Source organism: Cervus elaphus, chromosome X (assembly GCF_910594005.1).
Source record: "Cervus elaphus chromosome X, mCerEla1.1, whole genome shotgun sequence".
Taxonomy (NCBI): domain Eukaryota; kingdom Metazoa; phylum Chordata; class Mammalia; order Artiodactyla; family Cervidae; genus Cervus; species Cervus elaphus.
The window spans coordinates 69,821,173-69,836,086 of record NC_057848.1 but is presented as its reverse complement, the minus strand read 5'-3'; the positions used below and the strand labels follow the sequence as shown (position 1 = coordinate 69,836,086).

The window sequence follows — 14,914 nt, the reverse complement described above, 5'->3', positions numbered from 1 at the left end:
GTTCCTCTGAATTTGTGGTTTGTATCATGGATTCAAATGACTCTGATTTGTGTACTACTGTAGTATTTACTACTGAAAAAAAATCCACATACAAGTGGTCCTACACAGTTCAAACTCATGACCCCTGGTCAAGGGTCAATTGTACTTTGTCCTGTTGTCAGCTAAAAGATCCTGCTAACATTCTATTTATACCATGTCTTGGTCAGATACTGTATTTTAACAGATTTACTGAGATATAATTCACATAACCCTATAAGCCATCCACTTAAGTGTACATACAAGTCGATGACTTACTTAGTAGATTCACAGATATGTGCCACCATTACCAGGGACTTCCATGGTAGCTCAGTTGGTAAAGAATACACCTGTAGTGAAGGAGACCCAGGTTCAATTCCTGGGTGGGGAAGATCCCCTGGAGAAGGACATGGTTAATGCACTCCAGTATCCTTGCCCGGAAAATCCCATGGACAAAGGAGCCTGGCAGGCTACAGTCCATGGGGTTGCAAAGAGTCGGACACGACTTAGCAACTAAACTACCATCATTACCAGTCAATTTTAGAACATTTTCATCACTTCAAATAGAAATCCCATACTCTTTGGCTATGGCTCTCCACTCCCACCAGCCCTAAGCAACCACTAATTTATTTATTTTCTCTATAGATTTGTAATCTGTTTGTCATAAACTACTAATTTCTCTAAATACCAAAGAACTGATGCTTTTGAACTGTGGTGCTGGAGAAGACTCTCGAGAGTCCCTTGGACAGCAAGGAGATCAAACCAGTCAATCCTAAAAGAAATCAGTCCTGAATATCCAATGTAAGGACTGATGCTGAAGCTCCAATACTTTGGCCACCTGATGCAAAGAGCCAACTCATTGGAAGAAACCTTGATGCTGGGAAAGACTGAGGGCAGGAGGAGAAGAGGCGACAGAGGATGAGATGGTTGGATGGCATCATCGACTCAATGGATATGAGTCTGAGCAAACTCTGGGAGACAGTGAAGGACAGGGAAACCTAGCATGCTGCTAGTCCATGGGTTCACAAAGAGTCGGACATGACTAAGCAAGTGAACAACAACAACAATTGATTTCTCTTGGTAAATAAAAAACAAACATTATTAACTGCTGACCATCCTTGAGAGTTCAGTAAAATCCTAAGATCATGATCACATCTATGGGCTTGGCAAAGGAGTTTATACGTACTTTAGAATCTTGAATGGCTACTCTGAAAATAGCTCTTATTAACAGCATTCAAAAAATTTAGTCAAGAGACCTGCCTCCCCAATAAAATGTTAACATCTCTACTATTGATGCCTTTGTACATACAGCTAATGTGCCTAGGTCTCAAAGTATTTTTATATACTCATCTAAAAGTAAACAGACAAGATCAGTTACTGCTATTGATGATTTTAAATATATGAAATAGATAAAAAAATGTTAATAGGCAAACATAATCATTTCCAATAAAATATACCAAAGGACTAAAACTGTCAGTTTTAGATTTAACATTACAAAACTCATATCAACTCTCCCAATACCCATGAATCCATTCACTTTCATCTTTTAATATTTACAAATATTTCTATTCAAACTCTCAGTTACTAGCACAAAAGAATCTGGTTTCTTTGTTCACATTCAAAGGAACTGAGATGTAAGGGTCAAGATTATACAAAAGGGATCTCCGAGGTCATTAGCAGGAACAGTCATTCCATTGGTTTAATACTGAGTTGTTCAGGAACTTCCTGGTCAGTAACATGAAGATCCATTCCTGAAAAACACTCAAACTAGACTTGAATTTTTTTAAATGAGGAGTACAAGGAAAAATTAGCATAAAATATTAAAGAACCTAAATATTAAAATTATATCAAGACACTTACTTGTTTTCAAATGCCACTGTTATTGAATCTTCATGAACATCTTTTACAAATGCCTATTAAAAAAAAACAGTTAAATTAACTTCTAAGCTTAAATATCGTTTTTGTTTTTAGTTACATTTTACAGTGACACAAATATTTTATGTTTAACAACAGAATGAAGCTTCAAGTAAAAGTTTGTTAGTTTGCGAGGCTCACTCATTCATGAACCACATCTATATTTACATACCTACAACGAGCTAGGCCCTAGGAATACTGATTATTTAAAATAGAGCAAAAAGAACTGCTCTAAAGTTCAGCATCTAATAGGAGAAAGACAGATAAGTAAACTGAAAATTATAATGCAAAGCTGAAGGTATACTTTAGATTAAAAGTATTAGAAACTAAGAAACTTGTTACAGAGCTATATACCAGTCAGTATAGATCTGTTGTAACCTATTTTTTTCTCCTTAATACAATTTTAGGAGAATACAATAGTAAATAACTAAATATAATCTCAAATCTATGTGAACACAAGTACACTAAGTTCTCTTTAACAACATGCTGCTAATACCACTAAAAAGTCCAATTACCAGAGTTTAATTAAATTCTCAATCTCACAGGCACTTGGTGGAAAGAACAGTAATATAAAGTACAGAAGTTTAAATCTTTTAAATCTGATGACGCAATTGCTAATAATCTGCAAAAAGACATAACAAAATAGCTAATTATCAAGAATTCTTTAATCAGCATGCTGTCTGTAATTCTATAAAACGACATAACAAAAGTAATAGCTAACTAATTATCAAGAATTCTTTAATCAGCATGCTGTCTTTAATTCTATAAAATTAAGTTTTTAATAGGTGCAGGAAAGGAGGCTTTGTTTTTTGTTTTGACAATTAGAGGAGTAGGATAAAGGATAAAGAAACCCAAGGGGCTTTTTATCTTAATTCATTTTAAAATGGTTTTAGAGATTTCAGCCCAGTGTGTTCTGGGCATGTGTCTGTGCTTTCGTGATTTCTCCCTGTCTACAGGATTATGGTCAAACTCCTCCAGCTGTAGAAGGCCCATGGTGACCTGAGGTGAGCATTTTTGGAGGCTGTAACCCAGCAGTGCTAAACTACTTGGGCCTTTCTTCCTTCCCCTCTTCTCACTGAGCTATCTCCTATGGGTTTTAGTTCAGTTCAGATGTCACCTCCTATGGGAAAACCCAGAAGACTAAGTTCAATTTCACTTTCTAACTTCTTAGAGAGTCTTATGAGTATACCCCACTATAAACTACCCTACTAGAGTATTTTGTCCATTTTCATACCAAAGGTAAGCTTCCTGAGGGTATCTTTTATTTACAATTGAACTTCAAAGTACCTATTATGGGTTCAAGGAATAGTTATTATCATGGATCACTGCCTAAGGGGTTCTTATCCTAGCCTCGCGGACGAAAGGTATTTGTGTGGTTTGGGGGGATGGGACTGGGTGGGGATGCTAATCAGGGAAGACAAATAGAAGAGGGTGAGGTTCCTATGCAGCAGGCCTAAATGTGCAGTGGGAACAAAGGCTCAGACCTGGAGAAACAGCTAGGGGTGTGGTAGAAATAAATCCTCTGTGGAAGGGAAGTGAAGACAATTCAATAGGGGGAAAAGAACAGTGCTTTCAACATATGGTGCTGGGACAACTAGATTATCCCCTTGCAAAAGAATAAATTTTGGCCTAACCTTATACCACATACAAAAATCAACTAAAAAGTATCAAAGACTTAAAGGTTAGAGCTAGAACTATACAACTCTTAGAAGAAAATATAGTAGTAAATCCCCCTGACTTCAGATATTGGGAAGATAACTAGCTTGGAGTAAGACCCTTCTTTAACTTCGCTATGTATCCTCAGTAATTGGCACAATTTCTGGTATACAGTAGGTACTCAATAGATGTGTTAAACAAATGATTCAATGCAAATATGGTGGTAAACAAATACATCGTCAAAAGCCAGAAATTAAAGCACTGTTTAAAAACTAAAACTTCCCAAAATATCAAATTAAAACATATCAGCCAAGTATTAAATAGCTGTGCAAAGTCACTTCAGTCGTGTCCGACTCTATGCGACCCCACGGGCTGTAGCCCACCAGGCTCCTCTGTCCATGGGATTCTCCAGGCAAGAATACAGGAGTGGGATGCCATTTCCTTCTCCATTAAATAACTGCTCCTAAGAAAAACAATGGCAAGTAAGGCAGGGCCCTGGAAACCATTTACAGTTGACCCTTGAACAACAGAGGTTTGAATTGTGAGGATCCACTTACACATGGACTTTTCCCAGTAAGTATAGTACCCATATTTTCACTTCATAGACATTTAAATTATCTAAAGGGGGGGGGAGTTTGTGTTCAATTAGAGGTCACAATATGTGGAATCAAAGGAACTTGGGTTTGAGTCTCGATTCTGTCCAAGCTGTTTCACCTTCCTGCCTTCGGGTGAGTCATTTATCAACTGCTTTTGGTATCCCAGTCCCAGTGTTCAAGGGTTGACTGTACATTGAACCTAAACAGAGACACCAAACTTCTGTAATTATGCTGTAAAGAATAGAGCAAAGCTATGCTAAAAGAAAGTTTCCTTGTAAGATCAAGGTGGACTATAATGGAATCTAGGTGTTCTGCTATATCCAAGATGCTAAATAATTATTTCTAAATTAAACATATGTCTGTATTTTTATAGTTGTTCGTTTCAAGTGGGGGGAATTCACATTTTCTTCTTTTCATTGTGATATTGCTTATTTTCCCTCAGCTATATTTAAATCACACATTTTCAACAGAGTGTTGAGAACTCTAGTTAACTACTGACCATGATATCTTAGAATATACTAGAGATTTCATAAGGGTGTATGCCCCCACTGCTCTAAGGGGTTTGCCTCACTATTACTATAGCAACAGCAAGGCTTGATTTTGAGTAAAGTTGAAGGAACTGGACAATTAGTTTTCTAAAGTAAAATTAGCTTTTTAGTTTTAGTAATTAGTTTTCCACAAATTACAAATAAAGGGAGAACAGGGCCCCCCTGCCCTCAATTTCTCCCCTGTCTTGACAATGATGGCTAGTATCAAATTAACAATTTGCTTTTTGAGGGTGGGACTTCTATTAGGAGCTAATCCCTTATTTACCAAAAAATGTCATGGCCTCTGTCTTCATCCTTGTCTGAAGTTTTATGTTTGCATGTCATGGCAGTTCCAAGTATTAGTTCCTTACTTTATATTATGGGGCTTTCCAGGTGGCGCTAGTGGTACAGAACCTGCCTGCCAATGCAGGAGACACAAGTTCCATCCCTGGTTTGGGAAGATCCCCTGGAGGAGAGCATGGCAACCCACTTCAGTATTCTTGCCTGGAGAATCCCATGGACAGAGGATCCTGGTGGGCTACAGCCCATAATGTTGCAAAGAGTCAGACATAATTGAAGTGACTGGGCATGCACGCACTGTATATTAAATGCTGAAAATGTTAAGCCCTTTAGTCAGCTAAGAGAACCTTGTTACAGCTGGGTGAAGATTTGTTCTCACTAAATCAGGTATCTTTCCAATACTACTGCCCTTGTCTAAAACTGTGCTACTGTTCACCACTGAAGCTGCTGGTCATGTGTAAATATTTCTATTTAACAGGTTACAAGTAAATAAAATTAAAAATAAGTCTCTGAGTTATACTTGCCACATTTCAAGTGCTCAAAAGCCACACATGGCTTAGGACCTACTGCAGAGGACAGCACAGGCAGAGAGCATTGCATCATCACAGATGGACAGATCTGTGGACAGCACTGATTTCAACACTTAGAAATTTCAGGGAATGATTTCAAATCCACGTTGAAAGCACTCTAAAAGTTCGTCTCATTATTACACAGCTACATTTTAACTTTTCTTTCTATTTGCCAAAAAGTTTTTGTGCAGTTTAATCACACTCATTCACCACATTTGCCTATTTCCTAAAATTAAACATTCCTTCAAAGGAGGAAGATCTGCAACGGTTGTGACTATTTAAAAAAACAAAAACTGCTCTCAAAGACTGTAAAAACAATTCCGGATGTACAGTGTCAAAAATGGTTTAAGCAATCATCACAGCCTACCAGGGCCACTGCCTTCGAGTTAATGAGGCTTATCTGTATATGGATGTTTGCATGATTGTTTCAAAACCAGTCATTTTTAGTGGAATAAAAGAAATTCATAGGTTACCTCTGGTTCACACACTCGCCAAGCACAAAGGTCTCCTGTGACTTCAGAGGCCTTTTGCTAAAATTCCAACAAAGGTCCCAACTTTCTGTTTCTCATCATACTTTCTCCAATAACTCTCCTTTTTGGCCCTGCTCCTCCCTTATCCCAATAATCATGTCCTTTCCTTCCCTGGCCGCCCCCAGAGCACTATCACCCCACCCACCAACTTGGAAAACTAAGGTTGGTTGCACTCTCTACCTATCCACACATCAAAGTTGATAAGATAGGTTGAGGGGATTTCTGTGGGGTTGGTTACCAAAGAAGGCAACTGAATGGGTTTGAATGAATACAGGAGGAGAGTTGCATGGAACTGGATGAGAACCAGGGCAATTACAAGAGTCAGTAAACTTGGTGGTTGTATTCTGCTGTGGGGACTTTCCTGGAGGTCCAGGGGTTAAGACTCCACGCTTCTACAGCAGGGGGCCCACATTCAAGCCCTGGATGGAGAACTAAGATCCCACATTCCTTTATGGCCAAAAAAAAAAAAAACAACCCCGCAAACAACAACAACAAAGAAAAGAGCCTTTGAGGAAAGACAAAACAAAAACGAGTTTTGTTGTGAATGAGAGCTAGGTTCAAAATCTTGATTCTATGACATAATAGCTGTGGGACTCTCCAAGAAGTGGTCTCTGGGCCTTGTATGCCTTGTCTGCATAAGTAAGGAATGGATACAGAACTGGACTTGCTGTCTGCTGTTGTGAATAAAGATATCACACATGTCTAGTGCCTAGCATGAGGCTTAACACATAGTTGGCACTAAGTAAGTTACAGGTAAAGCAGAGAGGGGCATATTTTATAAAAGACGCAGAGCCATAAACACTCTTGCATTTGAGAAAGTTACATTTCAAAAAATCATACTTAAAAAAAAGATATTAAAACTTAGGACAGAAAAAGAAAAGGGTAGTTCCTCAAAGATACTAAATACTAACAGGTCATTCAGACTTTTAAAAGGAAAAAAAAAAGTGACAAAAGCTTTTGGGGTTTGAGAAACTGCTAAAAGTGCAGTTAAAGACAAGACACCTAAAGCAACTATACTCCAAAAACAAAAAAAGACAAACACAGACTTATCATCAAGGGGAATAAACACAAAATCAAAAAAAAAATCATTATGGGATCCCCCCACCTTACTGGCAACTGGGCCAAAGAGGCAATCATAACATCATACTAGCCAAAGTGTGTCATGACTAGATATCTAATTCCAACATCACATCACCCGGACTGATGAAACCAAAAGAAAGTCTGTCCCCATTCTGGCGAACTTTTACTCTCCCACTACACCTTACACCTTGGCAAACTCTTCTCACAAACATGACAGAGATGACTGTGTAGAGAAATTTCAGTGTAAGCCACTGACCAGCAATGAACAGCTATTACATTATCACTGAAGACAGCTCATGTAGTGCAATGATGATTCTCATTAGAGAAAACTTAAAAGCATCGCAAAATATCCCTCCTCAAGAAAAGCTGTAGGAGATAAGATGATAAGGACATATGAAATCTGATAAAATATGATTCAAAGCCAAGGCTTCACATACAAAGTGAGTTATTGCTTTGCCACCCTTTGAATGTGGACGCTAACAACATATGAGAATCAACAACAGAGAGGGCAAAGTACAATAAAGCTCATCAACAATTCTTCCAACCACAGTGCATGACTAGGAATACTTGACTTCATTTGGGCATTTACCACAAATTCTGAGAAAAATGCATTCTTTCTGGTTCACCTTGACCCAAAGACAACACACAGGTACAGAAAGAATAGTATGAAATGAATTATTAATTTCCCTGTGCCTATGTATTCTAACTTTTGAATGCATCAGTTCTTACCTGCTCCTAATGTAACAAAAGCAAATATTATAGGAAAATCAAAGATTTCAAACTTTATCTTTCATTAACAGGCATTCACATGAAGAATTACTGTGTGCAAGAGTTGCTAAAAAGGAAGCCTATACATAAACGGAGTATTTCATGATGTCATTGTATGAACTTATAAAATAATGCTGAACCCACAAATCTTACACCTCCTGCATTGGCATTCAGGTTCTTTATGACTAGTGCCACCTGTGAAGCCCAGAATAATGTTAAGATAGTGTTATAATAACAATTACAATAAAAAAAGTACAATGAAAATTTGAAAGTGAAAGTGTTAGTTGCTCAGTCACGTCTGACTCTTCGGGACCCCCATGGACTGTAGCCTGCTAGGCTCCTCTGTCCATGGAATTCTCCAAGCAAGAATACTGGAGTGGGTTGCCATGCCCTTCTCCAGGGGATCTTCCCGACCCAGGGATCGAACCTAATTCTCTTGCAATGCGGACTGATTCTTTACCGTCTGAGCTACCAGGAAAGCCAATTCACTTCTTTAAGTTAAATTTCATTGCTTCAGGAAGTCAGAGTACCTCATCTCAAAGCCCCAATCTAACCCTTACTAGCTCTGCCAGTTAGTAATAAGTCACCTACCTCATCTCTTTGTACACCTATATCCTTATCTATTACCTAAAATGGGAGTAACAATAGTACCTCACGGTTGTGGGTGGTGATTAAACAAATTTAAAAGAGGTAAAGCACCTAGAAAGCTCTCAGTATCTGTTAACAGTTATGCTCGTAGTTATGCCAAGAACCACATTCTCATAGTGGTCAGGAATCAGAAATCCAACTATTGTAACACTGAATTTTACATTTACTTAATAATATGTGGAGATTTTCAGAGTGCATGAGTATGAAGTTGGAAAATGCTCAATTCAAAAGGGTAATAATGCTGCTTGCAAAACACTAAAATGGGTGTTTAGACTGGGAAGAAAAAAAAAAAATACAGCTGACCTAAAGTTGTACTTCCTTGAAGTACAGAAGACTTCAGAGAAAATATGAAGAAAATGTTAAGTTAAAAAATTTCCCCTTGATCGTACATTTTTAGGCAGATGTCCTGATGATAAAGACCTTTTTCAACATTCTTTGTTTAGGAGATGTTTTGTAAAAAATTTTGTGATGTATAATTCAAGTGTTCTCATGTCTTAAGTAACCTAGGCTCTATATGGTGTACTCATGACTTTTCCAAAGTCAAAGAAATACCTAAGCATAAAAATAGTGGCTCTGACAGTTACTAAATTTAACTTTCAAGTTTTTAAGAATAAACACCAGAGGGAAAAATACAAATGAGCTGTTATGATCTTAGGGTTTAGATGTCATGGTTCTGTTGATTCTGAACCTGAAGTTTTAGTTAATTTTTTAGAGGAAAAAACCCACCTGTTACCAGCATACAATCTATCCAGTTTATACTGCAAATCTGGACCATGTGCCCAGAAGACAGAGAACTGCACCTTCCAGTATGGCGGTTCTGGTAGGCAAATCAAAGTCTGAATTCAATTATAGTGAAGTCGTTCGAGTTGTTTAGTTCCTTAAGTCTTTTCAATCTGGTGAACCTAGGTTTCCAATTTTTCGTAAATGTAACATTTCTTCATAACAGTTCATTTTTTGTCTTTATTTCCCATCTTTTCTGTCCATCCCAATGGACAAGTGACTTACTTTTGCTTTACTTTTATAACTCAGAACAGTATTGAGTCCTATAAGAATTTAAACCTTTTTCATTCTAGAAACTATTTTTCTACCAACACAGACCATTTGAGGTTTTCTTAAAAACAAAACATTATAAGCATCTCAGCAATTTTTCTGCATGTGTCTGTTCACCATTTAACATTTCCCCTCAAGGAACTAACAGACAACCCACTCCTTCTATTCACCTTCATATTAAGCAACTTTTGTTTAAAAAAACAAAAAAGAGGCGGGGATAAAGAGGAGAGATAGAGGGAGTTTCTTATATTCCAATCAGTTTGCAACTAAAATCACAAAGCAAATCATAGGCTGCTGGAAGAGAACAATAAATCCTTCAAGACTAGGATGTGCTTGCCCTCTATAGCAAGCTAACTCCACTAAAAGACAGTAAGAGTGATATTCGATCTAATATCACAGATCTATTAGACTACCGCTCCACCTTTAGCCCCTATTCATATTTATTGTATTTAGCGTCCCAAATATAGTGAGCAAAACTACCAACCTAGGAATCCCAGGGACGGCGGAGCCTGGTGGGCTGCCGTCTATGGGGTCGCACAAAGTCGGACACGACTGAAGCGACTTAGCAGCAGGAAACAGAAGGGTTCTACGCAAACTAATCAGCAATAATTATGGATCATTGAAATAAATGCAACCAGAAACTGCAGTTAACTGGAAGAATTTTATATTGGTGAGACTTAAGAACAGAAATGCTGGGTTAAATTTCTCCTCCTTTTACAGCAAAAGATTTTATCATTTTGCTAAAAGCATGGAACAGTTTACGTACTTTACTCACTTATGAAATATAATGCTCTCCAAATTTCTCCATGAAATAGGTAAACACATATATAGTTAAGTCAATGTTTATATGCCTATACCTCGTTTGAAACGTTTATGTTTTTCTATGTAGATTTAATGGCGCTTGGACAACTGGCAATATTTAATTTCCACACTTTCTTCCATATGCACCTTCTGTTGCCAAAATGCTGTAGTAAGGTGGGACATTACCTACCGAAGTTACAGAGAGACATTCAAGAGGACACGAGGACTTATAGATTGCTAGATCTGCAGCAAGTATGAACCAACAGAGGCACTACCTGACATATGAAAATATTATTAATCCTGTTTTTGAAAATGTAACATATTAGTGAGATATGAAATGCTGTACTTAAAGCCTGTAGCAAAACCACGCATGCCTATTTAAAACCTCAACAATATAGTTAGCTGCAGCATTACACGTTCAAAGGTAAGTCAAGCGCTTGAAGCACAAAACAATCATTTCCACTCACTTAAAAAAAATCCATAGGAATGATATACGCTTAGTAAATTTCCTAAAGTTTCATGGCATATATCCAGGCCTTTGGAGGGTTATTTTTTTTTCTTAAGTAGTAGAGTTGCCAATGTTTTTTGACGCTGAAGCATCTGTATTCCAAAATTTCCCACATTTATAACGGGGGGGGGGGAGGGCGCAAACATTCAAGATTACCAAGTTCTTTAATCCATCACTCGGATATGTAAAGGTCTTCCTGAAACTTTTGAATCTAAAATCTCTTTTGAAATCCACAAAGAGAAGTCACTAATAATCAGTTGCCATTGTGATTTGGTACCAACTACAGCTTCTTACTCTTTCTTCACACCGCTCGCCCAGAACAGTGGAGCTCTCCGAAGTTCCAAAGCTGGACCGGAAAAAAGAAACCAAAGGAGAACGCAAACCGTCTTTGCAAGGCAGAAGGCGGCTTGACGGAAGCGCCCCCCGCTCCTTGGCAACTACCCACACGTCAGGCCCGGATCCCACTGGAAAAGGTTATTTAAGAAAACAGAAATAAGCCTTCACCGTCACTTCGCGCGGATACTGGTGCTTCCCGCCCGGATCTCTTACCTGCCGTCGGCCCTCGCCCACCCCCAGCGCTCCCTGCTGGGGCTCGCTCCCAAAAGGGCACCCTCTTTTCCTTGCTCGCTTCTCATTCCGACAGACGCCGGGGCCTCACACCGGGGAGGCAGTGGGGCTCCAGGGGTTTCCCAAAGGCCCGAAGTCCGGTCCTTCCCTCCCTCCCCAACAACATCCCGCCGAGTGCGCCCCGGCCCCCGGGCGCGGCGCTCGGGAAGAGGGCTCCAGGCCTGCCTCCGGCCGAGGCTAAGAAGAAAAGGGAGCGAAAGCAGGGCGAAGATGGGGCCTGCCCTGGAGTCAAGTACCTTGTAGAAAGCGCCATTGGAGCCCCGCACTTCCACCACCAGCTCCTCCATCTTCTCGTCCGCCCTGCTCGCTTCGGAAGCCCGCCCTCGAGGTGGGCTGCGGGCGCTCGAGGCCCAGCCGCCGCCGCCGCCGCCGCCGCGCTACCGCACGCCCCCCGGCAGTGGCGCCGCAGTCACCGCTGCCGCCTGCGCTCGCCGTCGGCTCGCCGCCTGCTCCGAAGCGGCCCCTCACCGGAAGTGAAACCGAAACGGAGCCGAGCGCCTGACTGAGGCCGAAGGATCCGGCCGCTCCGCGTGTAAACAGTGAAACCGCGTCATGTGACCGACGCCGCCCCTCCCCCCGCGGGTTCGGCCCCTCGGCCCCGCCCTCTTTCCCCTGGCGGGCCCAGGAGCGCGCGCCTGCGCGCTGCTCCGGACGGGCCAGGGTGGCCGGGCGCAACGTGAGGCGCGCGGGCTCGGCGTGCGCGGGCTCGGCGGCCGGCGGGAAGACTGGAAGGGCGGCGACAGGTCGCACCGCTGGCCGAGGTCGCGCCTTTTGGCGTGGCCTGGCGGGGTTCTGAGCGCCCGTTCCGTTAGTGGGGGCTGGGGGGCAAGCCAAGGGCTCGTGAAAGGGCCTCCCGTAGCGAACAAGTGTGTTCACTTCGCCAGGTCTGGACTGGCTTGGGTCGGAGGTGGTTTTTGTTTTGTGTTTTTAAGTGGGGCAGAGCCTAATGGAGCTGGAGGTGGAGTGGGAGACAAGAATGGAGGTGAAAAATTAGATTGACGAAGACTTTAAACTAGTTAACAGTGGCAACAGCGGTGACCAGGCTTGTGTGACCCTTAGAGACAGAAGCTGAGAGTAACGCTTTCCCCTCCCCGGGAGATCTTGGGCCTTCCAGTGTGCTAGGAGGGGCAGTGGATTGTGTCAGGACCTCTGGAAATGTTTTTCCTCAGACCCAGCCCTGACCCACGTACTCCCCTTCCCTCTGTTCTGTTTCATACCGTTTTGACACACGTTTAAAAAAATGCGCTAAACACCCGTTGATTTCTTTGCAGTTAATTTCCCTACTGTTTCATGCCTGTCGCATGCCCGCCTTGCACCGGAGGTGACCTGTCTACAGGGGCCAGTGCACCTCTTTGCAGCTCTCCCCCCTTACCCTTCACAGTAGAACAAACCCTAAATTTTTCACATTGTTGCTTCTGCACTATGCTTGTACCCACCTCGACCTCGGTTTCCTTTTGAAGGCTTGTATTCCACTGAGAAGTTTATTGAGCCTTTACCTTATACCAATGGAGAAGGAAATGGCAACCCACTCCAGTATTCTTGCCTGGGAAATCCCATAGGGGAGCCTGGCAGGCTGCAGTCCATGGGGTCTCAAAGAGCCAGACATGGTTTAGCGACTAAACAACAACTATGTGCCAGACGGCTTGCTGCGCGCTCGTGAAACATTGGTGAAAGAAAAAAAAAGTGAAAAGAAGTAAAGAAAGGACCACCTTCATTGAACTTGGAACCTAGAGGAACCTGCTGCTGCTAAGTCACTTCAGTCGTGTCCGACTCTGTGATCCCATAGACGGCAGCCCACCAGGCTCCCCCGTCCCATGAACATAAATTATCAGAAAAGAGAATCGAGTGGCAGCTGTGATAAGGGCTCTGAAGGATAGGTACACCTATGATAGTGGTGCAGGACCCACTGTGGGGTGGGGGAAGGGTGGTCACAGCTGGGAAAAGACTCCACCTGGAATGCGACCAGTGAGAGTTAACTGGCAGCACTGAGTTGGTGGAGGCGGTTGAACTGCCCCAGGCAGGTTCCCCAGAATGTGAGGCATCCTTGGGCCTCCAGTTCCCTTCCCAGCCCACTCCTGGCCAGAGCAGCCGCCTTGCCTCTGGTGGGGCTCCAGCATGAAAGCCTCAGATCAAGGCCACATTCCTTGAGGCCACGTAAACAGGAGTGATTTGTTGAACTAGGGTTTCTGGAGTCGCAAGAGGCAAAGATTCCAGTGCGGCTAAAAGAGACTTATCACTGTTGACTAGATGGAAGCAGAGCAGAGCATCAGCCTTAACCCCAATATAATAAAGGGGGACAGATTGATACGGATGATTCTAACTTTCACGTGTAGGATGTTGTTCAGTTTACTCCAGGCTTTCAAATATTATCAGCTCTTCATAACCACTGCAAGCAACACTAAACCTGGTGCTGTTCCCTGAAGCTCTGATGCACTTTCATGCCTTCGTGTGTCCCAGTGCGTCTTGGCCCCCAGAAATCTTCTCATTAGAGTTATCGGCTGGATTCCCATTAACTTGTAATTTGTATCTCAGGTGCAGAGAGTTTACTCTGCTCCACAATTCTCAGCATGTTATCATCAGTCCCTGCAAGGCCCTTTTCTTATTTATATTGTTTTACTTTGGTTTATTTGTCCTTGTCTTTCTCAATACCCACTCTCATTCTTTTTCTAGACACAAACTGCAGTATGTTTGGTATGGATCCTTGATCATTTAAGACATGGGGTTTTGTGTATGCCTTTTACATTTATGAAGATGGTCCTCGACTGTAAATCTCTTATTTCCCACTGTTTTCACTCAATGCTACGTTCTTGAGCTATATCCACAATACTGCAGTTTCCCTAGTGATGGGCGTCTAGGTTACTGCCAACTCCCTTATGTCACACTGTGGTGAAAATCCTTGTGAGTGTCTTTATGAACCTTTGCAAGAACCTCTTTTGTGCTCTTAAAGACTTTGTACATGCCTCCTGTTTCTCACTCCAGTACTCAGCATATAGAAGGGATTCAGTCGATGTTTAATACCTCACCTATGATGCTTGATGTACTGTCATCACTTATTTACATTTCTGTTTTCTTTGTTGGACTGTGAGTGCCTTATGGGCAGGAGAGATGTCTTAGGTATCTTTATGTCCCTGGCACATTCAGAGTGGTTGATTTTAGGAAATCTTGGATGAATGAATTCATGCCTATCCTCACTACCTCTATGTACTATGACTTGGTCTTTCCCAGTTAAGTGTAAGTCTCAGCCTTGCTCTGATCTCTAGGTCCTTGAAATGCCCACTTTCAAGACAGCTCAGCTGAATTCAGACACGGGCTCAGTCCCACTCAT

General features: G+C 41.7%; 1 protein-coding gene across 12 annotated transcripts in view; it reads right to left on the bottom strand.

Moving 5' to 3' along the window:
• FMR1 (FMRP translational regulator 1) overlaps window positions 1–12,137 on the bottom strand; it is a 39,660-nt gene extending 27,523 nt beyond the window's left edge. For 8 of the 12 annotated variants that reach the window (XM_043895928.1, XM_043895929.1, XM_043895933.1 and 5 more), the window contains exons 1-2: window positions 11,826–12,135; window positions 1,876–1,928 (exon numbers count right to left, since the gene is read on the bottom strand). In XM_043895928.1, coding sequence (XP_043751863.1) covers window positions 1,876–1,928; window positions 11,826–11,876 — 104 coding nt within the window. In that variant the 5' untranslated portion in view covers window positions 11,877–12,135. Of the gene's footprint in view, window positions 1–1,875; window positions 1,929–11,825 lie in introns of all 12 variants that reach the window. The other 4 variants (XM_043895931.1, XM_043895934.1, XM_043895937.1 and 1 more) reach the window with 2 other exon arrangements.
• Between the last annotated feature and the right edge of the window lie 2,777 nt (window positions 12,138–14,914).